At 51.2% G+C, this 26,679-nt stretch overlaps 1 protein-coding gene across 5 annotated transcripts; it reads right to left on the bottom strand.

The window, feature by feature from the left end:
- Positions 1-3,258: 3,258 nt before the first annotated feature.
- Positions 3,259-26,394, bottom strand: Cluh (clustered mitochondria homolog). 5 transcript variants are annotated; one of them, XM_057775478.1, is made up of 26 exons: positions 26,208-26,394; positions 19,057-19,259; positions 18,346-18,517; positions 14,952-15,095; positions 14,662-14,786; positions 14,430-14,584; positions 14,203-14,328; positions 13,787-13,934; positions 13,510-13,602; positions 12,110-12,804; positions 10,424-10,647; positions 10,177-10,281; positions 9,908-10,008; positions 9,155-9,307; positions 9,007-9,069; positions 8,649-8,893; positions 8,321-8,405; positions 8,020-8,173; positions 7,802-7,941; positions 6,882-6,962; positions 6,678-6,803; positions 6,450-6,571; positions 6,137-6,230; positions 5,918-6,052; positions 5,761-5,834; positions 3,259-4,663 (listed from the first exon to the last, which is right to left on the bottom strand). In XM_057775478.1, exons 1-26 carry the CDS (start codon positions 26,305-26,307, stop codon positions 4,492-4,494), a joined length of 4,035 nt encoding a protein of 1,344 aa, XP_057631461.1. In that variant the 5' UTR covers positions 26,308-26,394; the 3' UTR covers positions 3,259-4,491. The 5 variants fall into 5 exon arrangements, with proteins under 5 accessions (XP_057631461.1, XP_057631462.1, XP_057631463.1 ...); XM_057775479.1 differs by having other exon boundaries at positions 10,177-10,278; XM_057775480.1 differs by lacking the exon at positions 26,208-26,394 and adding an exon at positions 25,782-25,801.
- Positions 26,395-26,679: the final 285 nt, after the last annotated feature.

Raw genomic sequence — 26,679 nt, 5'->3', positions numbered from 1 at the left:
CTCAATCCCAGAGTTGAGGTCTCTGCCCATTTTGTTTCTAGGTGAGCCTTTTATCTAGCATCTCTTTCCTTGGAGTTGTAATGTTTTAAGTTTATGAAATTACCAAAATACATTTTCATGCTTGTAACTGCTCTAGATGCCCTGACTCTTCCTGATAGTGCATATCCTTGGTTATCTTCAGGCTTTTAAGTACAACAGCACCACCTCCTGTTGGAAAGAGCCTTCCCAGCAAGAGAAGCTGAGCAAGAATGTATTTGCCAGCTTTTCTGCTTGACTGGTAAGAGCCTAACATTGGATTTGACCGCTTCTGATTTAGAGTTCTAAATTTAATATCATATGCTATTGTGGTGACTTTGAAAGCACACATTGGCCTCTTTCCAATTTTCCCTGCTCTCAAGGCAGGGAAAATAGCTTTGTGTCCACAATGCCACATCCATCCTTCTTGGTTAGTCTGGTGTAAACTGAAATGTGCGGGCATGAATTAACTGCTCACAGCAGTTCTGTTCCTGAGCCAGCATATCATCCCCAGGGAATTCATTAGACATGCAAATTGTAGCAACCCCCTTCCCCCCAGACCTACTGAGAGCCAGTACTGACCAGCCTTTTGAACATGTCCTCCCGATTAGCCTGAGACTTAAGTATAAAACAACTTCTGAATCAAAGCTTAGAACAAATGTCTCTCCACCCAGGGTCCCACAGCTAGGTTTTGAGTTCTGACACACACACACACACACACCCTGAACAATTTCCCTGCGCTTGTGCTATGCAGAGATTGTATCAGGATGCCACATTCTAGTTTCTGCCTGTTGTCATTTGTATGTGGTCACTTAGGTCACTCAATGAACATTAGCCACAGAATGAAAATAGCTGTTTGAATTTGAGAGGTGGGGGCTGAGAAAGGATTTCTTTGTATGGCTTTGTCCTAGAATTAGCTCTGTAGATCAGGCTGCATTCAGAAATTCACCAGCCTGTCTCTCGGAACAGTGGAATTAAAGGGACACTACCACCATTAAAAATTTTAATACTTGTCACCCTTAAATTTCTTTTTTAAATATTATGTATACAATATTCTGTGTCTATGCTTGCAGGCCAGAAGAGGGCACCAGACCCCATTACAGATGGTTGCGAGCCACCACATGGTTGCTGGGAATTGAACTCAGGACCTTTGGTAGAGCAGGCAATGCTCTTAACCACTGAGCCATCTCTCCAGCCCATCACCCTTAAATTTCTAAAATTAACTTATTTGTGTGCACTTGTACTACAGAATGTGAAGGTCAGATCATTTGGAATGGATTCTTCCACCAAACTGATTTTTGGCAATTTCTACTGAACCATCTCACTGGCAAGATGATGCCTTTTTAAAGGCAGGGTCTCTCTATGTAAGCTTGAAACTCAAGGCATCCACCTCTACTTTTTGTGCTGGGACCAAGAGCATGCACCACCACACCTGGCGGCTTTAACTTTTTGAGGGGGTAGGAGGTAGTTTTGAAATGGTCTTTGCCTACCTCTGGCTATCCTGGAATTCCAGTGATAGCTCTACCTCAACATGCACCACCACAACCCCAGCTTCCTGGTGTCAGTGGAGTACTTCACTGTTTTGAGATAGATCCAGGTGCAGAGCTGCTCTCGCTCACTTGAAAATACTTTATTCTCGCTGGGTAGTGGTGGCTCACACCGTTAATCCCAGTACTTGGGAGGCAGAGGCAGGTGGAGTTGGAGGCCAGCCTGGTTGGTCTACAAGAACCAGTGCCAGGACAGGCTCCAAAGCTACAGAGAAACCCTCTCTTCAAAAACAAAGTTTATTCCTCAGCTATAGACACACAGGAATTCCTGAGGTTATCTTGGAGGCTTCAACAATAGCTCCTTATTACTTGAGTTGTCAAAAGATCTTACTGGCCAGTGAAATGGCTAAGCAGGTTTAAGTACTTGCTGTCCAAGCCTGACCTGAATTTTGTCCCAAGTCATCCTCTGAGTTCACATATGCATTGTCTGTACTCAAATTATCTACACATAATTTAAGATTTTATTTTTTTTCCGAGAGGATTTCTCTGTGACAGTCCTGGAACTAGCTCTTGTAGACCACGGGGGCCTTGAACTCACAGATCTACCTATCTCTGCCGAGTGCTGGGAATAATGCCATGCACTGCCACCGCCTGGCTTTTTTTTTTTTTTTTTTTTTAAAGCCAGGAAGTGATGGAGCAACTTTAATTCCAGACCCAGAAGGCAAAGACAGGCCAGATTCTATATAGAGTGTGTTCCAGGACAGCAGAGACTGTAATACAGAGAAACTGTCTTGGAAAAAAAAACAAAAATCTCTGAGCAATCCTTTCCCTCCTCCCAATACTTTACAAAAAGTGCTTAACACTAACATGCTTGAGGGAACAACCAAGAAAAATGGGCCTCCATGGTTGACTAGTATGCACAAAGGTAATTAAACTCCTCTCAACTTTGTGTGATGTTCCTTTCCAGAAGTGATGTGCCCAATGTGTTCAGAACAAAAGGAACCAAGCACTTGGGAGGTAAAGGCATGATGATCAGATCGCAAGGGTCATACTCAGCTTTAAAGTGATTTCAAGGCCAGCCTGGGCTGTAAAAGACCTGTCTCAAATGATCAAATACAACCATTATAAAAGGCACTAGGGAACATGCACACTAGACTCAAATGACCACATCATTAGTGGGTACTTACGGATGTTACTTAGTATGGAGATCAGGGACATCTTTCTGACTGGCTTAAGAAAGAACCACAAATTAAGACAGATTTTTCAGAAAGTCTAAGAGATCAAAGACATCAAAATTAGACTCTAGGGTTTTGTAATTTCTGATTATCATTAAGCGGGAAAATGTTCAAGTCCTCAGGTCTGTCTAGTTGGCCACCTCTTCCCTCTACTTCACTGGCTTTAATTGCAAAAGCAGCACTCCTGTTCTCCAAACCCTGAGTGTTGCTCAGTCTACTGGCTGCAAGGGAAGGGAATGAGGCACAGATGTCCAGAGGACCACCAAGTCCTAGGAACCCAAAGCCTGTACCAATTCATCTTTTTTCTTGTGTAGGGACCAGCTGAATTGGAGTTCCACTTTCCACTCAGTGACTTGATAAACATAACCTTGAATTTGACCCAATATATACATAATTATCCCAATATATACATATATATATATATACATATATATATACCCAATATATACAACAGCATTTCTGACAACCTCACTGAGACATAGGAGCCTGGCTCACAGAGCACACAGGGTGAGCCTGGGGCAGCAGGTTTCAAAAACTCACTTTATTCCAATGTGAAATGAAGACGTGATGGTTTAAAAACAAGAAAACGATCTTGATAGCTGTGGGGATGCCTTGCTGGCTCATGCCCATTCCCTTTTAAACAAGGTCCCTGGACAGATACTATCCATCAGCAGCTCCAGCAAAACCCGAAGCAGGGGCTCTGCCTAGAACAGCTCCCTCGGGCTCAAAGGGTGGTCATCTCCTTCAGGGACAGCAGACAAACAGAAGCAACACAGGCGAACAGGGAGAGAGCAGCCAGGTAGGAGGAGCCTCATCACCCCTGAGCCTCTTTGTAGAAGTGCTTATATGGCAAAGACCAAGTAAGGAGCCTGGCTCCACAGAGGGGACAATCACTCCTGTGCATGTCACTTTCCCTGGGATCCATGATTCAGCTCTGACCCCTCACCCAACTACCCTCCACTGTGTTAGGCAGCTCAGGTTAAAATGGGGAGAAAGATACATTCACACTATTGGCCCCCAAGGTTATGCCCACCTGGGGTACAGAGAGCAGGGAGGCAAGTCAAAGCCTGTGGCAGTGCCTCCTCCTGCTTGGCCAAGGCCAGGCACATGGATGTATGGGGGTCTACCACTTCAGGCCCCTTCCCCTCACCCTGAGGCTACAGGTAGGCCAGGCCCAATCACAGTAAAGCCACTGCAGGTCTTACCTTGCACCCTACTAGGGATCTGGCTCCCTGCTCCCAGGACACAGGAAAGCCCCCATCTTTTTTTGGCTTAAACCTGGACTTTTTAAAGCCAGGCTGGGCCCAGGGGTAGTGGCAACAAAAGCAGCAGCCGTAATGTCAAACATACAAATGACCTGAGAAATTGCATCTGCACGTCATCCACTCAGAACCGACTGGGCCATGTACATCAGGAAGGCCGGAGCAAGACATCCACAGGCATGAACACACAAACACCTGCTTGAGGGCAGGAGGCTGGGGGGCACTTGCCCCCATGCTGGAGCTGATGCCTACACACTCATTCTCGTGTCTTCAATCAGGTCTCTGCATCAAATATTCACTGAACCAGTGCAAAACATCTTTTAGGAGCAGGTAGACCAGGCCAGGGCCCCAGGCAGATACTGGGGGTGGGGTGGGGGTAAAAAGTGGAGGACTAGCTTCCGCTCCCAATCTGCAGGGCATGCTCCCTGCTCCTGGAATCTGTCTGAATCACTGGGTAATAGGGCTGCTGATTGTCCGTGTTTCTCTCCTTTTTTATCCCTGTAAGCTCAAAGAAGGATCTTCCTTGGCAGTCTGAGGGAAGTCCATGTCCTCCAGGGTTCTCGCTGGCTCAGGATCAGTGGCCACAGTATCCCTGTTTCTGCTGGCCTCTTGGAGCTGGTGCCGCCGTGCTACCTCTGCCTTCAGGTTTTCCAAGTCTTTTTGGCTGAGTATTAGGAGGCAAAGGTAGAGTTAGAGTAGCCTGGGCCCTCTGCCACCCTGCAGCTTCCACCAGTGACACTTGGGACTTTACTGAGCTCTTTGCTTCAGCTAGTGGAAGATATGTGTGGATGTCCCTCCCAGAGGTGGAGTGCTCTCTGTTCTTTACAAAGCATCTGGTAGGTATGCCATCCCTACCCATAAGTTCACTCTGCCCTTAACGTCTGGCTTCTATAGCAGATCACATGCAGAAAACAGCCAGGGTGCTCCTATTGTTGGCTATCCCACCAACTTCATCTCCCACAGTCAGGAGCGAGGGACTCTCAAAGCAGTTTTCAAGAGCTGCAGGGAGTCTTCAAAAGGCTAGCTGACAGGGCACAGCCCTTCACTGAAAAAGAAGGTGGCTAGTATTCTAGCTACCTTTTATGTACTAGAGGTGAAAGATCACCAAGATAATGGAAAAGAAAGTGCCAGGTACAGTGACAGCCTGGGATCCCTCAGTACTTGGGAAACAGGAACAGGTCATTCTCAGCTACCTAGCAAGTTTGAGGTAAACCTGGGCTACCTAAAACCCAGTCTAAAACAACACAAAACAAATTTGAGCACGATATGTTAAAAACTAAAACCCAGGTAGCGGTACACAATTCAACTATGACCCTAACATTTGAAAAGATTGTGTGTGTGCCTGAGGCCAGCTCACTCTAATACTAGCACTTAGAAGCAGGGGAAGACTGTCACAGTATGAGGTTGGCTTGGGCAACATAGTCTGGGCTAGCACAACAGGAAAATAAAACAAAATAGAATGCTATAGCTATGTATTTCCTGGATTACAAAGTTTCTGGGAGGAATCACAAAAACTGCTGATCATACATGTGCTTTTAAAGTCTGAGCTTAATGTAACTTAAACAGAACCCAAGCCAGGTAATGGTGGAGCACGCCTTTAATCCCAACACTCAGGAGACAGAGGCAATTCAAAGCCAGCCTGGTCTAGGAAGCGAGTTCCAAGACAGCCAGGGCTATCCAGAGAAACCCTGTCTTGGGGGGGTGGGGGGGGGAGGAGACCTAAGGCTGATTGCAGATGGTCAGGAATGGTGGGGAGCTCACCTGAGAGGAATGAAGAGAATGCCGTTGATGACATTGAGCTGCTCCAGGACACTGGCCATGCTGGGAGCTGTGAACTGAGGGTGGCAGGGAAGGCAGGTTAGAGCAGCATGGTAGGAGGCCAGGGAACTGGACCCACCCACTCAGGCCAGGTCCATACCTTGAGGGGTGGGATGTTAGCACTGGAGCCATTGCGGTAGATCTCGTTCATGGTGCGTTGCAAGGCTACAGCCTGCTGGGTCAGGCACTTGAGGTACTCAGAGCTCTCCCTCGTCTTCTCATGGTCCTCACCTAGCTACGGAGGAAGAGGGCCAAAGCAAAGGGGGATCAGGACTGCACGGTCACAGGTGCAACCTTAACAGCCCCTGCTGAAGCCCACCTGTGTCTTGTAGATGGTGTAACCTTCCTTCTCATGCTGGAGGGCTGACCGGAACTCAGCTTTGCTCTCATAGACCCGGGCAACAAGGTGGTGGCTGAAAGGAGCAGAATATATGGGGCAAAGGAGGGACAAGAGGTGGAGACCTCCTGGGGACTAGATCCCATGCTGGAGCTCCTGAGGAACCACTCAAGATCAGGGCACAGAGCATAGGTAGAGAGCTTCGGAGAACCATTCTCAAAGGCAGAAGAAATAGCTAGGTCCCTTCCCCATGCCACCAAGAGTTTGCTGCGGGTCTCAGCTAGCACTGCCTCACCTGAGAGCCACCTTAAGGGCCTTGGGCCCATGGTACTTGGTAGTGACAGCCAGTGCATTCTCTAGGAAGCGCAGGGATAGGTCATACTCCATTACACCATGCAGCACTAGCCCAATGTTGTTCTGGGGGATAAGGAAGGAGCCGAGTCAGTCCCCCCACCACCCCTGCATAAAGTCTAGTGTCCACCTATGGACACCTGTTCACTCAATCCCCCTCTCCAACACTCACGTCCAACAACGCCATCTCAGGGTGGTCCTCCCCGAACACAAGCAGCATGAGGTAGCGGGCCCGGTACAGAAGGCTTAGGGCTGTGGACAGCTGGCTGCTGGCAAAGCAGTACAGGGCCAGGTGCATCTGTGGGTGGGGCCATGGGTTAGCGTGGCCCCAGGCACTCCCACACAAACACACACCAACCCCAAGGTGGCTACTCACGTATTCCTGGATGGTGTTGGGGTGCTCAATGCCCATCACCCGCTCACTCATCAGCACTGCCTTCTGTTGATTGCTGAGTGCCTGGAGAGAGGACATCAATCTCAGATGAGCACTGCCCCATACAGCACTGTCTACCCTACAGCGTGTACATAGGTGGCAGGAGGTCCAACCAGCTGCTCTGACTGTGGAGATCTTCAAAGCCTTGAACCATTTTAAATTCTATTTTTCTGTGTCTTCTTTCCTAACAAAATCTATGCAAATACAAACAGACACAAACTGCACTGAAATACATTAACTTCTGAATTTCTTAGGACAGCCTCTGATTGAAAGGAGGCCTAGTGACCCCCAAAACAGGCTTTCAAAGCCTAGGGGCCAATGAAACAGCTGGAATACAACCACAGAACATTGAAGAAAACAAAAGAAACCATCTATTGCTCTTCTCATGGTCACTCAAAGGCCGGGTACTGTGCCACAGCTCTTACTCACTGGCTCTCAGGATCTACCCTTGTCACTGTCCCCGAGTGGCCTGAGCCATGTCCACCTTAGCAGAGGCAACTACTGAGTTCTCCCAAGGACAGTGAGTATAGGGTGAACTGACTCACAGAACGAGAACTTTGGGGCTCTGAATGCCACTTACTCCCTACCTGAAAGCCCAAGAAAGAGCATTCTCAGCCGGGCGGTGGTGGCGCACGCCTTTAATCCCAGCACTTGGGAGGCAGAGGCAGGCGGATCTCTGTGAGTTCGAGGTCAGCCTGGTCTAGAAGAGCTAGTTCCAGGACAGGCACCAAAAGCTACGGAGAAACCCTGTCTCGAAAAATAAAAAAGAGCATTCTCCTCTCCCTGTGATGATGGAGGCCCTAGGCCTTTCATGGAGCCCCCAACTAATACTATGTCAGTCAAGAGATGCCCAACTTACACACCTCAGCATAGTCACCCATGATGTAGTGGAGGCGGGCCAGGAGACGCAAGCAGGCGCAGATCTCCACATGCATGGCTCCATACACATTATTGAACAGGTTCAGGGCCTCGTTGATGAGCTCACAGCCTTCCTTCAGGAAGCCTATGAGGCAGCCCAGGTGGCAAGGTCAGGGCTGGGCAAGAGACACTCCCATTTCCCCCAGCCCACAGTGCCACGCACCCTGCTGTACTTTGGCCTGCCCACTCTGGAAGAAGTGGAAGGCATCTGAGGCTTTGGGGTTGACATGCTTGACCACAGGAAAGATGTTGAGGACGTCTTCCTCTGTGAAGGCAGGCTTGTGGCGGCTGTCAAAGCTGTACTCCTTCAGCAGAATCTGGGAAAAGGACCCAACACCCAAAGCCTCAGTCTTGGACACAGAAAGACGGCACCTCCCAGTCTACCAGCACGTGTCCAGAGACTACTATCCCAAGAAAGCTCCCTTCCCCCTGCCCGGTGGTCCAGGCTGAAAATGAGGGCCCACCTGAATCCCGGTTTTCAGTGAGATCTCTCGCAGCAGCGTTATCTTCTGCAGCCCATAGGTCTCCACAGCCTGGTCCACAGAATCACTGGGGGTAGGAGCGGGGGCTGAGCAGCCCTGCAACCACCTTCTCTGTACAGCCGCTGAACTACAGAACCCCTAAGCTCTGCTCTCCACTGCTCAGCACTAACCCTCACAGCCCTGCTTCCCCATGCTGGTGCCAACTATGCCTGTTCACCTGCTGTCCTCACTCTACAGGCCCTAGATGCTGCCTGAACCCCAACCCCCAATCCCCTATGCCTGTGGTAACCCTTGTCCCCTGCGCCCGCACCACTCAAGGGTGAAGTCAAAGTAGTTCTTGGCTTCCTGGCAGATGTTCTTCCAGAGCTCTTGGGGGGTCATCACAGCCCAGGCAGTGTTGTCTGCAGTTCCTGGAGGCCGGTTTTTTCTCTTCTTGTTCCTTTTCTTGGAGAGCAGCTCATCAGCAGGGAGGTGGGCCACGGGGTTGGGGTAGGAGCTCAGGAAACAGTTCAGGAAGTGGCTGATGGCAGCTGAAAGGCCTGAGAGCTCCACTCCCTAAGCCAAGTTTTGACTGAAGTCAGGATGGCCCTAAGCCCCCACCCAGGGCTCTTCTCTAGGCCCCATGCCACCCAGGGAAGTCCCACCAACTTGGAGAAGAGTGGCAGCACCTGTAGATATGTCTTGAAGATATGCTTGGCAGAGCGTGTGATTAGTTCTCCAATACCGATTTTCTGAGGGGTCAAAAAAGGAATTCTTGGGCGGGTTCCAGGCCTCCAGATGCATCAATAACCACCTCCCAGTCTAAGGCCCACTCACATAAATGTGGTCCAGCTGGTCACGGGCCGGGCTCCGCAGCACCAGATCCAGCACCTTACCCAGGTAGCGCATGTTGATGCCACGCTGGCGCATCACCTCAGCCAGTGTGGCCCCGTCCATGGGCAATACAGCATGCTCTGTGCAATCTTTTACCTGTGGAGCTGCATAAGGTCAAGACCAGCCCCCAACCCTCTGCCCCTCCCAATCTGGGTTTTCCCTATTACCCTCAAGGAAGGAAGAACTAAGCCCTGGCTTCCATGCAGGAAGAGAAAAGGAGACAGGAAAAAAAAGTGTGAAAAGGGTACAGGAACCCATCCCTGCCTTCAACAAGAGCAAAGGGAACAGAAATAGGAAGCAGCCTAGTCCTTAAGGGCCCACAGGTGGCACAGGGACATCTAGTTATGTGGGGGAGGAGCCACAGTTTTACTCCAGTTATCCTGAGAGGCTTACAATATGAGACAAGAAAGTGAACCTGTCATTCAGGGGCCTAGACAGAAGAAAGCTAGTGGGACCAATTGGACAGGAAATCCTAGGCCTCTGGTATCTGAGGCTCCGAAGACCAGAATCCCAGCCTCAGCAGGACAGAGCCTATGGCCGATTGCTCCTGTGACTTCTTGGGCTCTGCCCTGCCAGCCCAGGAAGGGCTAAAGCAAAAGCTGTCTGAAGGTTCTGTGTGATAGAGACCAAGGAGCATGAGGCACTAAGGTCTCAACAGCCCTTCTGGCAGTCCCCATCCTCCAGCCCATCCCTCACCAAACCAGGGATCTGGCAGGAGAGCAAGAAGGCAGCTGCATCTTTCAATAGCTGCTTCTGGTCCCGAACTTCATCCTGACAGGACTCAGGAAAGCGAACCCCTAGGGAGGGAGAACAGGAAGGCCAAGTAGGTAAACACCAGGACCAAGACAGAAGCCACCTGGAGGCAGCTTTCTGCTGCCGAGGCCCCACACCTACCCCATGATGTTCTGCCCTTGCCTACAGGGTTCATTCACTATTACTCCCCACACACATACACAAATACTTGCCTGGGGAGAAGATGTCAGGGTTGAAGCGAATGTCGAAGGCTGTGCTGCTGATGGAGCCAACAGCTTTGCAGGCATTGCGGATCACCTCTCGGCTTCGGGGGTCTACTGTGGAGATGTGTGAGGACAGGAGGTAGAGCTGTGCTACCACGAGTCTCCTGTCCCACAGTCTTCTCAGATATCAGGAGCCACCCGTGGCTAAGCTGCAAGGACCAGCTTGGGCTGTCCCAAACAAGCATAGCAACCTCACCTGTGCCGTCATCAGAGGCGATAGTCTCTGCCAGCTCCTTCACCTTGGCGAGGCCACTCACACTGCTGCCCTCCTCCTCGCTTCCTGCCTCAGGTCCTATTGAGTCTTCAGACTCAGCCTCTGCTGAGGGAGGACCACCATTCTCCAGGGAGGTGGGGGTCTCAACCTTGCTGGCCTTCTGCTGCATCAACTGTAAGGCAGCCAGCTTCATGAAGAGAAGGTACCTAGAGCAAAGTAGAGCAGACACAATGAAGCAGGGAGCTGTATAGACAGTTCAGCAGTTAAGAGCACTTGCTGCTCTTACAGAGGACCCAGGTTCAATTCCCAGTACTGACATGTTGGCTCACAACCATCCGTAACTCCAGTTCCAGAGAATCCAATGCCCTCGTGACCACTCTTGTGACCTCTACAGGAAATAGGCACACATGTGGTACACATACATACATGTAGGCAAAACATTCATACATACTACTATAGCAAATAACTCTACAATTTAAAAACAGGCAAGCCCAGGCTCCAGACCTTTGGGGGCAAGAAAATGTTGGCACTAGGAACCCTGTAAGCAGTGTACATGTGAGTGAGTACGTGCATGCCTATGCCAGGGTAGCAACCCTGCCAGACTTCTGGCAGGTCAGAGCAGAACCAAAACGTGATGTGCATCTGTAAGTCAGCACCAGGGAGGCTAAGCCAGGACTGTGAGTTCCAGGCCAGCTTCTGCTACAGTGCAAGACCCTGCCTCAAACAAACAAAAGCCCTCAAACTCTCCTCAGTGAGGATAGCTGGGGCATATGGAGGAGGGGAAAGGCTCCAGAACAGGCTCACAAGAATGAGTGCACAGGAATGCCAGTGACATCTGGAAAGAGTTCATCGTGGTGTTGACACAGCAGACGGTGCGTTCATTGCCAGCTGCACCAACACCACTTCTAAGCTCCACTTCTCAGCCCTGCACCTGAGATTCTTCCTCAGAGTCCTTTTTTGTTTTGTTTTATTTTGCTTTTTAAGACATGGTTTCTCTGTTTAACCGTCCTGGCACTTGCTTTGTAGGCCAGGTTGGCTTCGAAGTCAGAGATCTGCCTGCCTCTGCCTCCAAAGTGCTGGGGAATTAAAGGGATGCACCAACAAACCTAGCTTTGTGTTTGTCTTTATATGGGTGTGCATGTGTACATGAAAGCCGTAAGAGGACATCGGGTCCTGCCATATTACTCTCCTCCCTATTCCGCGAGACAAGACAGGACCTCTCAATGAACTTGTACCTACCTAGCTGACAATCTCCTGTAACTATCCTGCGTGCACCCTCTCTCCACAGTGCTAGGGTTTCAAACACGTGTTACCATACAACCTTGTATGTTGCTGGTTTGGAGGATTTGAATATAGGTCGCCACGTTTGCACAGCAAGCACCCACTGAGCATCTCCCCAGCCCTGCACTGGCATTTAAAACTCCATTTTTGAATGTTCCTTAAGAGTCCAGGACCACTTTGCTGAATGGCAGTTTAGCCACTTGCTAGTTTCCAACTGGCCCTGCATTTCTGCAGCTGAAGATCCGAGGCAGGCAAAGGCTGGGGTGTATAACCCAGTTCTAGGGAGCAGGCCGGAGTCTCTCTCTTCCTCAGGACAGCCCACGGGCCTAGCTGTGCCAGTCATGCTGCCGGTGTAACCCAACCCGGGGTGGTGCAGCCACTTCTCACCTGTGCTCCACAAAGGCATCCACCAGCTCCTGGCGCAGACAGCACAGCTTGTGTCTATGGGCTCGGGGGAAGCCAGCACGAGTGCACTCCTCAGGCAGCTCCTCACCAGGCACAGGAAGGAAGTTAAGGTCCGGTGGGAAAGTCCGCAGCAGGTCAAGGATGTAGTGGCGCCCATCATTGCCAATGATGCCCTTACATTCCACTGAAGAGCAGAGCTCCACCTCCTCATCTCGGTCGTTAAGCACTCGGTGACCCAGAATCTTGAGGGGCCTGCTGGTGCGCTCCAGCAGCTCCAGATAGCGTGGGTGTGAGACCACTGTTTTGCCAAAGTCAATGGAGCCATAGATGACACTCTGCTCCTGGTCCCTCTCCAGGATGCCAGGGATGATGGACTGAGCTGTGACACGGTAGCCCCGGTAATCTACTACCACTGTCCCCAGCGTGTACAGCCCCTCCACATCCACAGCATTGTAAGTACGCACACCATTCAGGTCATTGGTGGGAGCTACATAGGCTGCCACATCCCCACCAAAGTCTTTGTAGTGGTCCCGGACATCAAAGCCCAGGCTAAAGAAGATGTTGTTCCAGATGAACATCTGCATCTTGGTCTCCTCGCTGGGGTTGATGGCCATCACATTACCATCAATAACTGCCATAGCACCCCTTGTGGCTGCTGCCGTGAAATCGCTGTGTACCTGTGGAGGCCAAGGTTGGGAAGGTGAGACAGACCCGAGGTACAAGAACACCAAGGTACATCCTATCTTGGCCCAGGTTACCTGGATGGTGAAGGCAGCCAGGCTCTGGGAGTCAAGGCACCCTAGCCTCAGTTTCTTCATATTTAGAAAAGGGCAACAGTATCATTTCTTAAAACCTTTTGAAACCTCAACACTTCTACTGGAAAAACACAGTTCAGGAACAACAGTGAGTACGCAGGTACGGCCAGTGAGATGGCTCAGCAGGGAACAGTGCCTACCGCCAAGTCTGACTACCTCACTTCATTCCCTGGAACTGCAGCGGAAGGAGAGAACTGACCTCACACTTACATACACACACACCCTCCTACTAATAAAAATTCTAAGTGTTATACTAATGTGTTGCTGCCCACAGAAGGGCCCCAGCAGTACAGCGAGTGGTTCAATGAAAGCACCATGTTTCAGGGACGGACATGAAGATAGCTGGAACTTACCATACCCAAGGAAAGATAAATCCTTCCCTTTCTATGGTCCCAAGAGTCTCAATGAAGCCAGAGAAAAGATCTGAGGAAGTCTCCTGAGGCTGAGACACCCTACAATGTTGCCAACAAAGCTGGGCCAGCCCAGCTTCCAGTTTCCCTTTACCTACAAGCCCAGTTAACAGGTAGGCTGGTGGCTGCGTTTCGGTCAAAAGGGGAATGCAGTCACCTTGAATATGGCTCTTTCTCGAAGCAGCCGCTCAGGCAGGTTCTTGCGGGGCAGCTCCCTTGTTGTCTGCAACTCTTCATTCCAGTCCCGGGTCTGTGGAGGGGCCAGGGAGGCAGATGCAGGCTCAGCATGTGTCCTGCCTGATCTGACTATCCCCTTCTCCTTCCACCTCCCAGCAGACAGGCCCACAGAGATTGGAGGGAGCCTCCTTCCTGGAGGTGCACAAAAGGAGCCTGGCACCAGGAGGGCTGGCTGGGAGGGCGGGGCCGGGTAGCACCTGTCCAGGAATGTGCTCCTCGTAGCCCAGCCTCGAGGTATAGGCGTCCTCAGCACGCACACAGTCCATGGCATGCTCCGCCTGGGGAGCTGTCCAGCTGTATACCTGGAACGGAGTGGCAATCCTCTCGAACGGATGGCGTTGGACCCTGCAGAAGTGGGGGAATGGGGGAATGGAGTATCCCTCCAAGCTTAGTGCCCAGTCATGAGCTCCTCTTCTCTGAGGCCCCGCTGTTCTGGAATTTCTTGCTCAGAGATGTCACCCTGAAGTCAGAAGCAAATGGGCACCTCTCCCAGAGCTGCTGCCCCCCTAAAGCAGGGCCTCTTGGGCACTGGGGTTCTGTCAGGCAGGGGTGCTAGTGTATGTCCAGCCTGTGCCTAGAGGCAGGGCAGGGCGTGGTGGTACACAGGTGCTACCTTTTCTTCTGCAGCACAGCAAAGTTCTTTTTAAAGGTTGGGCTGATCTGGTTGAGCAGTTCTACTAGGGAATGGCTGAGGAAGCGGGGGCTGGCAGGCTTGGGATTGAAGTGGTAGGCTGTGGACCTGCAAGGAGAAGGGTCACTGAGCAGGTACCCCAAGTATTTGTCCTTAAACCCAGAACAGGGGGACATGCCGTGGCACATGGGGGATCAGCAGACACTTACTGATTCAGGTAGAAGCCCCTTGTGGACGCAGTGATACTGACTTGCCGGTCCTCAGCAGTAATCACAAACAGGTACATGAGGTCCCCATGCATCTTGCGGTTCCCAGGAGGTGGGTTCCAGCCGCTCATGGTGAGCACTTTCAGACACTGCAGGGGCTGTAGAAATGACCACGCATGAGGAGACAAGCTTCGGGATCCCCCAGAGTCTTCCTTCCTTCATGTTTCTGTCTTACCTTCCAGTCACGGTTCTGGGGCTGCAGGGGACACAGTGGCCGCTCCCGGCTCCCTGGCAGGATATACTCAGGCGGTGTGCAGTCAATGGGGTCCATCTCCAGGCCCTTCTTCCGCTTCCCACTGTCTGAGGGACCCAAGGTTGGTGGTTAGCCAAGAATTAACTATTTCTCTGACTCAGTGTGGCCCTGGCTCGCTTTGACTCCCAGCGCCTTTTCCCAAACTCCCAAGTAGAGATGACTTGCAGACCTTTGTCCCTCTGTTCAAGTCCTAGTCCCAATTTTCCCCGCACCTCCTAAGTCACCATCAGTGAAGACACTCAGAAAGGACAAGGAGTTGCAGTCAACTCCATTGAAGGCATCAGATGGGTCCAAGCTCTTGAGGAGATCTCGAACATGGCGCACGTGGATGCGCGCCTCACGAACGGTGTAGGGCTCTGCCAGAACAAAGAGGCAGGGCATTACCAGAGCTCTCCCAGAACTGCCCGCCTTGAAAAGAGGACATACGCAGAGTACCATCGTTGCAAGGGGAGAGAAAGAGGTGGTTGGTTGAAATTCTGAGACAAGGTCTCTCTATATATAGTTTATGCTATCCCGCAGCTATGCAACCCAGACTACCCTTGAACTCAGTGCTAATGCTGCCTCAGCCTCCCAAGTACTGAGATCACAGGCAGAAAGTCACCATGCCCAGCTTTCTTTTCTTACTGTGCCAGAGTGGAGTTAAGAATAGTCTAGCACATTGCCGGGCGGTGGTGGCGCACGCCTTTAATCCCAGCACTTGGGAGGCAGAGGCAGGTGGATCTCTGTGAGTTCGAGACCAGCCTGGTCTACAGAGCTAGTTCCAGGACAGGCTCCAAAACCACAGAGAAACCCTGTCTCGAAAAACCAAAAAAAAAAAAAAAAAAGAATAGTCTAGCACGCTGGGCGGTGGTGGTGCACGCCTTTAATCCCAGCACTCGGGAGGCAGAGGCAGGCAGATCTCTGTGAGTTCAAGTCCAGCCTGGTCTACAAGAGCTAGTTCCAGGACAGGTTCCAAAACCACAGAGAAACCCTGTCTCGAAAAACCAAAAAAAAAAAAAAAAAAAAAAAAAAAAAAAAAAGTCTAGCACTAAGCTCAATCCGTAGCCCTGGGGTAGCTTAAAATTTGTTTTTGCAAGATGGGGGCAGAGTGACACAGCTTAAGACAGAGCGTCACATAGCTCTGGCTAGCCTAGACCTAATAAGTGATACTCGTCTGTCTCTAAGTGCCAATATCAGACAAAGACTACCAGGCCTGCTCAAGTTGGGTTTTTTGTTTTTCAAAAGATGTGTTTTTAGAGCCAGATGGTGGTGGCACACACCTTTAATCCTAGCACTCAAGAGGCAGAGGCAGGAGGATCTCTGTGAGTTTGAGACCAGCCTGGTCTACAGAGCTAGTTCCAGGACAGTCAGAACTGTTACACGGAGAAACCCTACCTTGAAAAACCACAAAGAAAGAAAAGAAAAGAAAAGAAAAGAAAAGAAAAGAAAAGAAAAGAAAAGAAAAGAAAGGTGTATTTTGATTCAAGTGTAGTTGCATATGTATGTTCATGTGTTACTATATGCCACATGTGTGGGAGTGCCTGTGGCGGCCAGAAGAGGGCATCGAAACCCCTAGAACTAGATGTAAGTACTGAGAACTAAACCCAGGTCTTCTGGAAGAACAGGAATACTGAACCATACTTAACTGCTGAAACATACCCTCCAGCCATGAATTTTTAATTAGGCTCCCCATTTTTTTTTTTGTTTTTTTTTTTTTTTGTTTTTCGACAGGGTTTCTCTGTGGTTTTTTTTTTTTTTTTTTTGGTTTTTCGAGACAGGGTTTCTCTGTGGCTTTGGAGCCTGTCCTGGAACTAGCTCTGTAGACCAGGCTGGTCTCGAACTCACAGAGATCCGCCTGCCTCTGCCTCCCGAGTGCTGGGATTAAAGGCGTGCGCCACCATCGCCCGGCTTCTCTGTGGTTTTGGAGCCTGTCCTGGAACTAGCTCTTGTAGACCAGGCTGGTCTTGAACTCACAGAGATCCGCCTGCCTCTGCCTCCCAAGTGCTGGGATTAAAGGCGTGTAGGCTCCCCATTTTTTAATTTTATTGTCAGATAGCTATGGTGACACCTAACTATATTTCCAACCATTGTGTGGTCTGGAGGATCAGGAGTTCAGCTATATATCAGGCTGAAAGCCAGACCGGGCTACATGACCCTGTCTGTCTGTCTGTCTGTCTGTCTGTCTGTCTGTCTGTCTGTCTCTCTCTCTCTCTCTCTCTCTCTCTCTCTCACACACACACACACAAATCCCAAAATTCCGCTAATGAACACGTAAGCTGAGTTTCTGATTTCCAAACACACATGCACCTGACTGTTAGCAGGATCCTTGATTGTAAAAAATATCCTACCACCTACCTCTTTTTTTTTTTTTTTTTAGTTTTTCGAGACAGGGTTTCTCTGTGGCTTTGGAGCCTGTCCTGGAACTAGCTCTTGTAGACCAGGCTGGTCTCGAACTCACAGAGATCCGCCTGCCTCTGCCTCCCGAGTGCTGGGATTAAAGGCGTGCGCCACCACCGCCCGGCCCTACCTCTTTTTTTTATTTCTTTTTTTTTTTTTGGTTTTTCGAGACAGGGTTTCTCTGTGGTTGTGGAGCCTGTCCTGGAACTAGCTCTTGTAGACCAGGCTGGTCTCGAACTCACAGAGATCCACCTGCCTCTGCCTCCCGAGTGCTGGGATTAAAGGCGTGCGCCACCACCACCCGGCTCACCTACCTCTTGAAGTCCACACAGCCCCCGGAGAACCCATTAGAGCCATGGCTTTTTGTTCAGATACCTCCAGTCCTGTGGAACTGTTGAATCTCCATAGCCCAAGACCCCCAGAGTCAATACTGCCCTATAGTGTGTGTTTTGTGACATTGTAATGGCTTTTCTGCAAGGACGAAAAGGGTCCTATGATCAAGTGCAGTCAGCTGAGGTATAGTCTTTCCTGACATTATTTACTTATTTCTTTTCCCTTTTGGTTTTTTGAGACAGGGTCTTGTTCTGTAGCCCACGTGCACTTCCAGTTCACAGCAATCCTCCTGCTTCAGCTGCCCAAGTCCTGGGATTAAGGCATGAGCACTGAGCCCTGCTTTCCACATCTGCTCTTCATAAGCTAGCAGTCCTGGGGATTCCCTGAGCTGCTACAGAAATTATTTTTTATTCTACAACCAAAGCAGCCTCACCACACCAAAGCAAGGAAGGGGCTGACTCCTGAGAGCTAGAAAATCTCAGCTTCTAGAGGCAGAGGCAGATATCTGTGATTTCAAGGCCATTCTAGTCTACTCAGGGGAGTTCCAGGACAGCCAACGCAACCAGAGAGAGACCTCACCTCAAAACAAAAACAAACAAAACAAAGAAGAGATGATGAAACTCTGTAGGTCCCTAAAGAGGCAACACTTATCTCTTCACAATCTGATGAGTTCATCTCAATCCTAGGACTGGCTGGATTTTTAAAAATGGAGACTCTTGGTCTTAAACTGTCCACTAGGCAGTAGTAGAAAAGAAAGGGTGACATCTGAGCAGCACACTTAGGTGCCAGTCCCACCTCCATGTGCTCAGATGGAACACAGAGACAGAGACACAGGTTAGGCTATCTGGCCTAAAGCTGGGCCCTCCTCTGCCAGCTACCAGCTTAATCTTGACCAACCTTCCACAACTCGGAGCACCGAGCCCTCCTGAAGCCCCTCCACACTGCGCAGCTCTGAGAAGTGGTCCAGCATGTTGCCATCCAGGTGTAGTGAAAAGCAGGTACGATGACAAGTGTCCTCACGGTCCATGAGCACCTGGTGGATCTCCTGCACCATCTCCTGGGGGGACACCTGCCAGAGAGAAGGCCACTCTGGTATTGTATGGCAGGGTGCATAAGCATCACTCCTTGCTACGAGGCCAAAGTACCTAGGACTCTAGAATATATACCCCAAATAGTCACTTTAACTTTTTGGGTTTTAAATTCTGAATTCTAAGCCCTATCCAAGAACACCATGTTCATCTGCATCTGTGTTTGTATACATGCTTATACACATATGATCTTACTAGACAGAACTTGGCCCCAGTGTCCCTAAACTACTTATAAATACCAAGAGCAATCTTTTAACTGGAGAACAGAAAAACAGGGGAAGCAACACTAAGGCAAATGGCTCTGGCCTTGCCAGTTGGGGCTGGTGGTTGCCTTCTAGCAATGGAGCAATGACTTGAACCTAGCCTAAACTATTGCGCGAGCCCAGACCCCAGGCAAAAGCCAGGACCAGCTTCCTGACCATAGGCCCAACACATGCAAAGACAAGGCTTTGCTTTCGGACATGCTCCTCTCCAGCAGCATACTAGAACTTGGTCCCTAGCATATCTTCCACCATCTTACCTGCAAGGAAAAGGGCTCGATGCCAGGGGCCAGGATCTTCACAGAAAAGCCTGTGTCCTGAATGACAATGACTTCCTGTCCAGTGGTCTCATCTCCAGGTTCACCTTCATCCAGCCCATTTTCCCTGGGAGACTCAGCTGTCCCTTCTTCCTTCTTCAAGGTCTCTGAGCAGTCACCATTCAACAGCATAACTGAGGGGGGCTCTGAGGAAGGTGAAGCCGAGTTAGATGGGCCTACCTGGGCAGGTGGGGCTTTTTACCTCACACACCCAGTTGCGTGTGCATCCCCATAGACCTACTAGAAACCCCCACTGGATACGTGCAGACACCACATCTCCTTTACACATTCTGTGCCCTCCTTTTCCATCCACTGTTCCTCAGTCCCACCAGTCAGGATTCCTCCCCAGGGCCACAATGCCACACATTACCTTCTCTAGCAGTAAGGCCACTGCTCCTCTATCTAAGGAAACACCCTCATCTTCCTCCTCCAACTCCATTCTCTCTAGCCATCCTGAGCTACGGGTTGACTTCAGCCCCTCCTAACCTCATTTCTCATATTGATTCAAATACTCTCCATCTGTAAGCTCACATGGCTAGTCTAAAGTATCTCAACAGAGACATTGCCACTGACATGTGATGTTCCCTTCGATACCACCAAAGGATCATTTTGTTAGAATGAAATTCAGTTCGCTTCCCCCACTACCTAATCACCTACCCTAAAGCTACAACCAACCCCTAGTATTGGACTCTGCGTAATGGCCTTGGTAGTTTTCCAACATCAATCAAGAGCACAGTTTGGAATCCTTCTGATAAACCACTGATGACTTAAGTATGAGCCAGTCTAAGGCAGCTGCCTAAAACTAAATTCAGCTCTGCCAGCTCCCTTCCCTCTCACCTCTGCACTCTTGATTACTCCCCCTCCACACACACAAAGACACATACTACCCAATCATAACTGTTGAGCTACTCTGAAGTTTCTGCGGGATCAAATCTAGCACTCGTGACTGGTTCATTGATCCTTTTTTTTTTTTTTTTTTTTGGTTTTTCAAGACAGGGTTTCTCTGTAGTTTTGGAGCCTCTCTGGGAGGCTGGCCTCACACTCAGAGATCTGCCTGCCTCTGCCTCCTAAGTGCTGGGATTCTTCTTTTTTTTTTTTTTGGTTTTTTCAAGACAGGGTTTCTCTGTGGCTTTGGAGCCTGTCCTGGAACTAGCTCTGTAGACCAGGCTGGTCTCGAACTCACAGAGATCCGCCTGCCTCTGCCTCCCGAGTGCTGGGATTAAAGGCGTGCGCCACCACCGCCCGGCTTAGTGCTGGGATTCTTTAATCCCACCGTCTGGCACTAAAAAAACAGTCAGAGTTCTTAACCACTGAGCAATCTCTCCAGTCCCTTCCAACTCATTCTTACGTCCCAGGTGAATAAACTCTCTTCCCCAGAACCTGCCCAAATGACCCTAACTGGTAGAAGCAGCAGCCCCACGGCTGCTAGAATATATGCAATGTCTTCAGGAGTAGCCATTTATGTTACACTGTGGATAGCTGTTCATACCAGCAGCCCTCTGTTCCACCTTCTGCCTTACCCTGGCTCAATGAAAAGATATCAAATTAATTAGTGCTAGCCTACATCAGAGCATACTACTTGTGAATAGCACCCAACTTAACATGCTGTGGGGAGAGAGAAGCAAATGACAGAATGTCTCATTCTTCCCCACCAGGCACTAAATAAAACAAAGAAAGGCCTCTCTACCCTTAGAAAGCCAAGGACCTCCTCAGAAATCCTCCAGCTAAACATAGGCCTGCCTGGATGTCCACTTGGCAAACAGAGACCTTGGCCCCAATATTGGTCTGTCACAGAGTGGCCCCCTTGGCTTGCAGCTCTGAGCAGGACTGTTCCAGACAGAACAGCTATGCTCTAGACGTCAGCACAGCCCATCCAGACCCCAGGAGTGGCAACAGGGTACATGATCCCAAAGCTGTACAGTATCTGTCTATAAATCAAGTGCCTCAAGGAGGAAGGCAGACACAAAACAGAGAGGCACACCAGAGGCCATGGAGAGAGGCCTCACCCCTTTCCTTTACCTTCAGGATTTTGGATATAGTACCTACTCCTTTAACCAAAACTGGGTGAGTAAAACCTAGAAAGCTTTAAAGTGAACCCGAGGTTTCACGCTGGGTCTCCAGTAATGCTATCAGTACCACAACACAGCACCTCCAACACAGGGCTGCCATCTAAGAACCAAAGGATACACAGAATGGCTCTTTCAGTGGCCCAGCAACCCCTGGCAGGGAGGCTTCAGCCCTTAGAAATGAATAACCCACCCAAAGTGAACCCTTGTCTGGTTCTAAGGACAGAGCAGACAAGGATAGGACAGTGGTAGCTAGGTTGCTAAGACCAACAAGGAGGGGTGTGGATAGGAGAAGCCTCTCCTTGCTGGGTCCCTATAGATGACCTTCCAGGTTGGCAATCCCCTAGAATGGAGACAGAAGCTACAAAGGCCCTCACTCAATAGAGACCCAGATTTTAGCTCTGAAGATACGGAAGTAGGCAGTTAAGCTTGGACTTTAACATACAACCTGTACTCCTCCTGTTTGGAATGGAGAGGACAAGAGAAGACAGCAGAAAAGGTAAGGTGACCCCAGCCCTATTTCCTAAGCCAGGGAGAGTCAGATTTAAGAGAATGCATCCCAGGACAGTTAGTCTTGGCCCTCTTCTTTCCTCCAAGGGGGCCTGAAGTCCTCTCCACCACAGGACTAATACCAAGTGATCTCTCTGGTCATTGGGTTCACAAAGTCCCACAGCCCACCTGGTACAGTCAGCAGCTGCGTTCTTCTTGGCTCTGTAGTCTCAGGACTGCCATGGCAGCAAGGCAGCCAGCTACCCTGACCAGGCCCAGGCCTGGTGCTGACTCTGTCCCCTGTTCCAGCCTCTGCTTCTACCCTTGTGGTGATGCAGCTGGTCGGCTCAGGGCTGGAGCTCCAACTGGCTTCAGGTTTCAGTGGGGCCAGGCCTGCTGGGGCAGCCCCAGGAAGGGCACATTCCCTGGGCCTCGCATTCTGCTCAAGGTCGGCCAGAAGGACGGCTGTGGGCCAGGAGGCCCCAGAGGCTCCAGGACCCTGAGAAGAACTGCTCTCAGCATTCAGGCCCACCTCTCTACACACCTCAGAAAAGGGATCATTGCCAGTGAAGCCATTAGGAGAGCAAAGGAACCCGGCATTTGGGATACCTGGGCCCCTTAGGATAGAAGGCGTAGAGGACTGGCTGGCAGAAGCAGGGCTCAGCAAGGGGGTCCTCTCCTCAGCTCCACCCACAGTGGTAGTGGGCAGAACCGCTTCAGCCAGCTGCTGACAACAGCTGGCACAAATCCGGGCCCAGGCCATGAGATAGCCAGCCACCCCTTGTCCACCAGCTGCCGACACAGCACACCCTGCCTTCTTCCTCCTAGGTCAAGGGACTGGCTGAGGCTTCTGGCTCCTGCTGCCCCCTGCAGGTGACCTGGCAGCTGGCCCCTTCCTGAGAGTCACTGGTTCTAGTGAAAGGGGGATGGGCCCTCAATCTCCCAGAGGACAACTGCACCCATGCCTCAGGACTCCACGCTGCACCAAGAAGCTGGCAGACTACCTCTTCCCTTCCCAGCAGTCTGTGCGCTGCCAGGAGAAAACCAAATGTCTCCCCCAGGGAAAACAGAGCTGCCAGCAAGAGGCTGAAGGCCATTGCACTGTGCAGAAGCAGCATGCCCAGCCTCACCAGGGAGCCTTCACAGGGCCTCTGACTTGTTGCCAGGGCCCAGTTAGAACTGCTCTGGCATCCATACTAACCAGAATGGGCGTGGGAAGGGCAGTCAGGCTCCCACCGCAGGTCCCTACAATCCCTGGAATGGCTAAGCAAACCTTTGGCTTCTCTTTAACCCATAGTGTGAGGCAGATTCTAAGCCTCACACTATGACCTGGGGCAAGAGGGGCTGGGTCCACTCCCTTACTTCTAACCCCTCTGCAAACACATCCTAACCCTGGGAGGGGAACAGGCAGACTGGTAATGATGTCAAAAGAAGTTAACAGTGTCACCATTCTAGTTCCCACTGGGGCCAGTGTTCCCTCCAGGCCCTCTCCCCAGAAGAACTATGTTCAGATCACCATTCCAACTCACTCAAGGAAACTGAAGTGCCACAAGACTAATAAGTGAGCTGTCCAAGGTCACAGAAGCAAAAGGCGATGCAGCTAAGTCTAGGAAAAGGTAGGTGTGTCAGAAGCACAAACCCAGGTCTCTGGGTACCACTTTTAGAGTACAATCTATTGTCATGCTCCCCAAGGGACCAGGCTGAAGCAGTGCCTTGCTCCTAGAAGCTGTTGTAAGATGGCCCCAGGTCTCTACTCCCAGGGCACCTCTGAGGACCTAGGATTCTGGGAAAGTAAAAAAAAGGCAGTTCCTCTGCAGAATGGGATCAGCGGCCTGAAGGGCACTTAGCACACATGCTAACTTACTCCAGACGGACAGATCAGGATGGCAAGAGTGCGTGCCCTCCCTGGGCCTGAAGTACAAGGACCCCACTGGCCAGAGATGATCATAGACAGGATTTAAAAAGAATCTTAGCCGGGCGGTGGTGGCGCACGCCTTTAATCCCAGCACTTGGGAGGCAGAGGCAGGCGGATCTCTGTGAGTTCGAGACCAGCCTGGTCTACAAGAGCTAGTTCTAGGACAGGCTCCAAAACCACAAAGAAACCCTGTCTCGAAAAACCAAAAAAAAAAAGAGTCTTAGCAACCACAAGCAGCCTGTGTGTACCTCCCCAGTCTAACAGAGTCTGCAGAGACCATGCCAGGGCCAGGCCACACCCTAGCTAAGGAATCAGCAGGTGAGGCTAGAGCAGGAAGTAGAACCCCAAAAGATACATCATCCCATTCTAGGGACCCAGGCCTTTAAGACAAGAGGATAGAGGCAGAAGACCCTGTTTGCCTCCTTCCTGTTTCCCCAGACCTTCAAGTTCAAGTGTGGTTCACTGTTTTCCCAGATACTATCCAAAAGAAGACCTTTAAGATTCTGCTGGAGGGCCAGGCAGTGGTGTTGCACATCTTTAATCCCAGCACTTGAGAGGCAGAGACAGGTGGATCTGTGAGTTTGAGGCCCAGCCTCGTCTACAGAGCAAGTTCCAGGATAGGTTACAAAGCTACACAGAAAACCTGTCTCAAAAAACCAACCAACCAAACAAAAAAGATCCTGCTGGAGAGCTTATAACCCCTTAGCTCTCCCCTAGTCTGCCATTCCCCTTCAGTTTCCACGCCCAATACAGGGAGCCCTCCCCTGTGCAGAAGGAACTTGACACACCACTATGAACTTGAAAAACCTGCCTGTTCTCTTAACCCCTAAAAGCTACTTTATTCCTAAGAAGGTAACTGACCCTTGCCTGTCTTGCTTGATCCCCTCCTCAAAGATACTGGAGAGCTTCCAGAAATAGCGGCTGAGGATCGCATAAAAGTCTGACCGGGGGAACACAATGGGAGGGAGCTCTATTAATGCTCCTTCCCTTTGAACAGATCCAAGATGGCGTAAAGTGTGTTGTGTCTCAGCCATCTAAACCAGCTTTTCTGGGGACACAGAAGCCAAGACCCTACACACTAGGAAGCCCTGTACCCCAAGCTGAAGAGCTATGACCTGACCCCAATCCAGCTCCCCTCATCCTGAGTACATTAACTAAGAAATGAACTTCATTATGGGTACTAAAAATCCTCCACCATTCCAGTTCCTAAGTTCCCTGAATCACACACATGATAAACCAGCACACCCGTCTCAGTTCCCTCTAGGTCAGACTGGGGTAGGTTTGGCCTGCTGGTCATAAACTGGAAATCCAAATGCTCCCTAGACAATGAAATCACTATGACCTTGGCCAAGCTGCTTCATATCTCTTCAGATCTCTTTGATGGTGGGGAAACCAGCCAGCCCTGACCACCTCCTGTCCAGCTTGCCCATGGATTAGAACCACATCAGCTGGTATGCTGATATTTTCAGCATTTCTTGTTCTGCCCAAGCCCTGGCCTTGTCTAGGCAAGGTAAATCCACTGTGATGGGAAAGAGTTTAGCAGGTGTTAGACCCATCCTTACTCCCAAGTCAGCCCTCCTCTGCTCACTGAAACGAGGAACAATGAGGATGATGAGCTGTGGAGAAGAGAGAAAGTGGGTCTGCAGTCCCACTGACAATCCTGGCTGGAAAGGACCAGTCTGGCCACGAGACGTGAGGAGGCCTATGAAAGGGCTTCCAGCTTCAAAACTGGGGTCTGAGACTGCGTGAAAATAACAGAAAGGACACAGGCAAAGTACAAGAGAAGTAGGCCCCACCCCTGGACAAGCCTCGGCCACTCCCAAAGCCAGTACAACACAGCCCCCACGGGGGAGAGCTGGGAGCTCCACTCCACACTAATGACCTTTGCCTTAAAAAAACAGCAGCTCTGGTCTGACCCACTTTTCGCAATAAGGCAGGTTAATGATCAAGTTCAGGCACAAACACACACAAACACCTCCCCTGCCAAAGAGCTAGGCTTTGCCCCCACACACAGGTAGGACCCTAGTACCCATATCAAGTGGCGGCCAATAACTGAAAGGATGGAGCCATAGCCGGACGACCTGAGAGTAAGCCCTTGTCTGTAAGAGTGTACGAGAGACACCCCCACAAAACACATAAACCCCAACTTGCGCTCTTCCCACAGTCCCAAGTTTGGGCAGCTCCAAACTGAACCTCACTCATTGGGCTGCAGTTCTGTCGCACAGGAACGTCCAGGACAAGAAGGACCAGAAAGAGGCTGGGCCGCAAGTGTCAGCGTCCCCAGCCCCGAGGGCTCCCCAAGCAGGGGCGCGGAGGGGGGTGGGGCCGCCGATTCCAATCCGCCTGCGGCGGCGGCGCACCCTGAAACCAAACCGCGTGTGCGCGCACGTGTCCCCACGATCTTGCGCGCGTGTGTCTGCCGTGACTGCCCTTCCACGGACCCCACGTGCAAAGTCCGGGCCGTAGCCGGGGGTGCAGTGAAGGTGACCTTCAGCGCGGGGGCGGCCCAGTGCACCGCCCACACAGACGCGGAGGGGAGGCGGCTGTCCACGCCGAGTCCCGAGCCCTCCGGCCCGACTCGGCCGGGGCCCCAGTCCAGCTGCCCCTGGCCCCGGCCCACTCACCGGCCGCGCTCGGTCGCCCCTTGCCGCCTGCCTGCGAGCCGTGCTCCCGGGCGCTGTCGGCCGGGGCGGCCGCCGGCAACTCGTCCGTCTTAATGACCATGGCGGGAGCGGGCGTCCGGCTCGCCTGTACGCGCCGCACGCCGCGCCACTAACCCAAGTGCCCTGCGCGCCGCGGCCGCTGCGGGAAGGACGGAGTCACCGGCCCACGTGGTGCGCGCTGTAGCCTTTGACCCCGCCGCCGCTCCCCTGCCCCGCCCTCGCGCCCGGCTGGCCCACGGCGGCCGACGAGGGACAAAACACACGGGGCACTCCGATGTCAGTCCACCGACGCAATGACTTTTCCAAAGCCTTAAAGGCAACGAGTCCGGGGCCCAAAGGAGAGAGGCCTCGGCCCCCTGGTGAGGCGGGGCTTCCGGGAGACGTCTCCTTGGTTCGCCGCACGCTGGGCGGGCGTCGTGACCTTGGGTGGAGA

Source organism: Chionomys nivalis, chromosome 7, assembly GCF_950005125.1.
Source record: "Chionomys nivalis chromosome 7, mChiNiv1.1, whole genome shotgun sequence".
Lineage (NCBI taxonomy): Eukaryota > Metazoa > Chordata > Mammalia > Rodentia > Cricetidae > Chionomys > Chionomys nivalis.
The sequence above is the reverse complement of the archived record's forward strand: the minus strand, read 5'-3'. Positions and strand labels throughout refer to the sequence as shown.

Excerpts from the sequence above, each read along its gene's own strand:
- Cluh (XM_057775478.1), bottom strand. The coding sequence starts at position 26,307 with ATGGTCATTAAGACGGACGAGTTGCCGGCGGCCGCCCCGGCCGACAGC. Across the intron at positions 6,572-6,677 it reads CTGAGATGGCGTTGTTGGAC|AACAACATTGGGCTAGTGCT; the intron begins GTGAGTGTTGGA and ends CTTATCCCCCAG. Across the intron at positions 4,664-5,760 it reads ATTCTCTTCATTCCTCTCAG|CCAAAAAGACTTGGAAAACC; the intron begins GTGAGCTCCCCA and ends CCTAATACTCAG.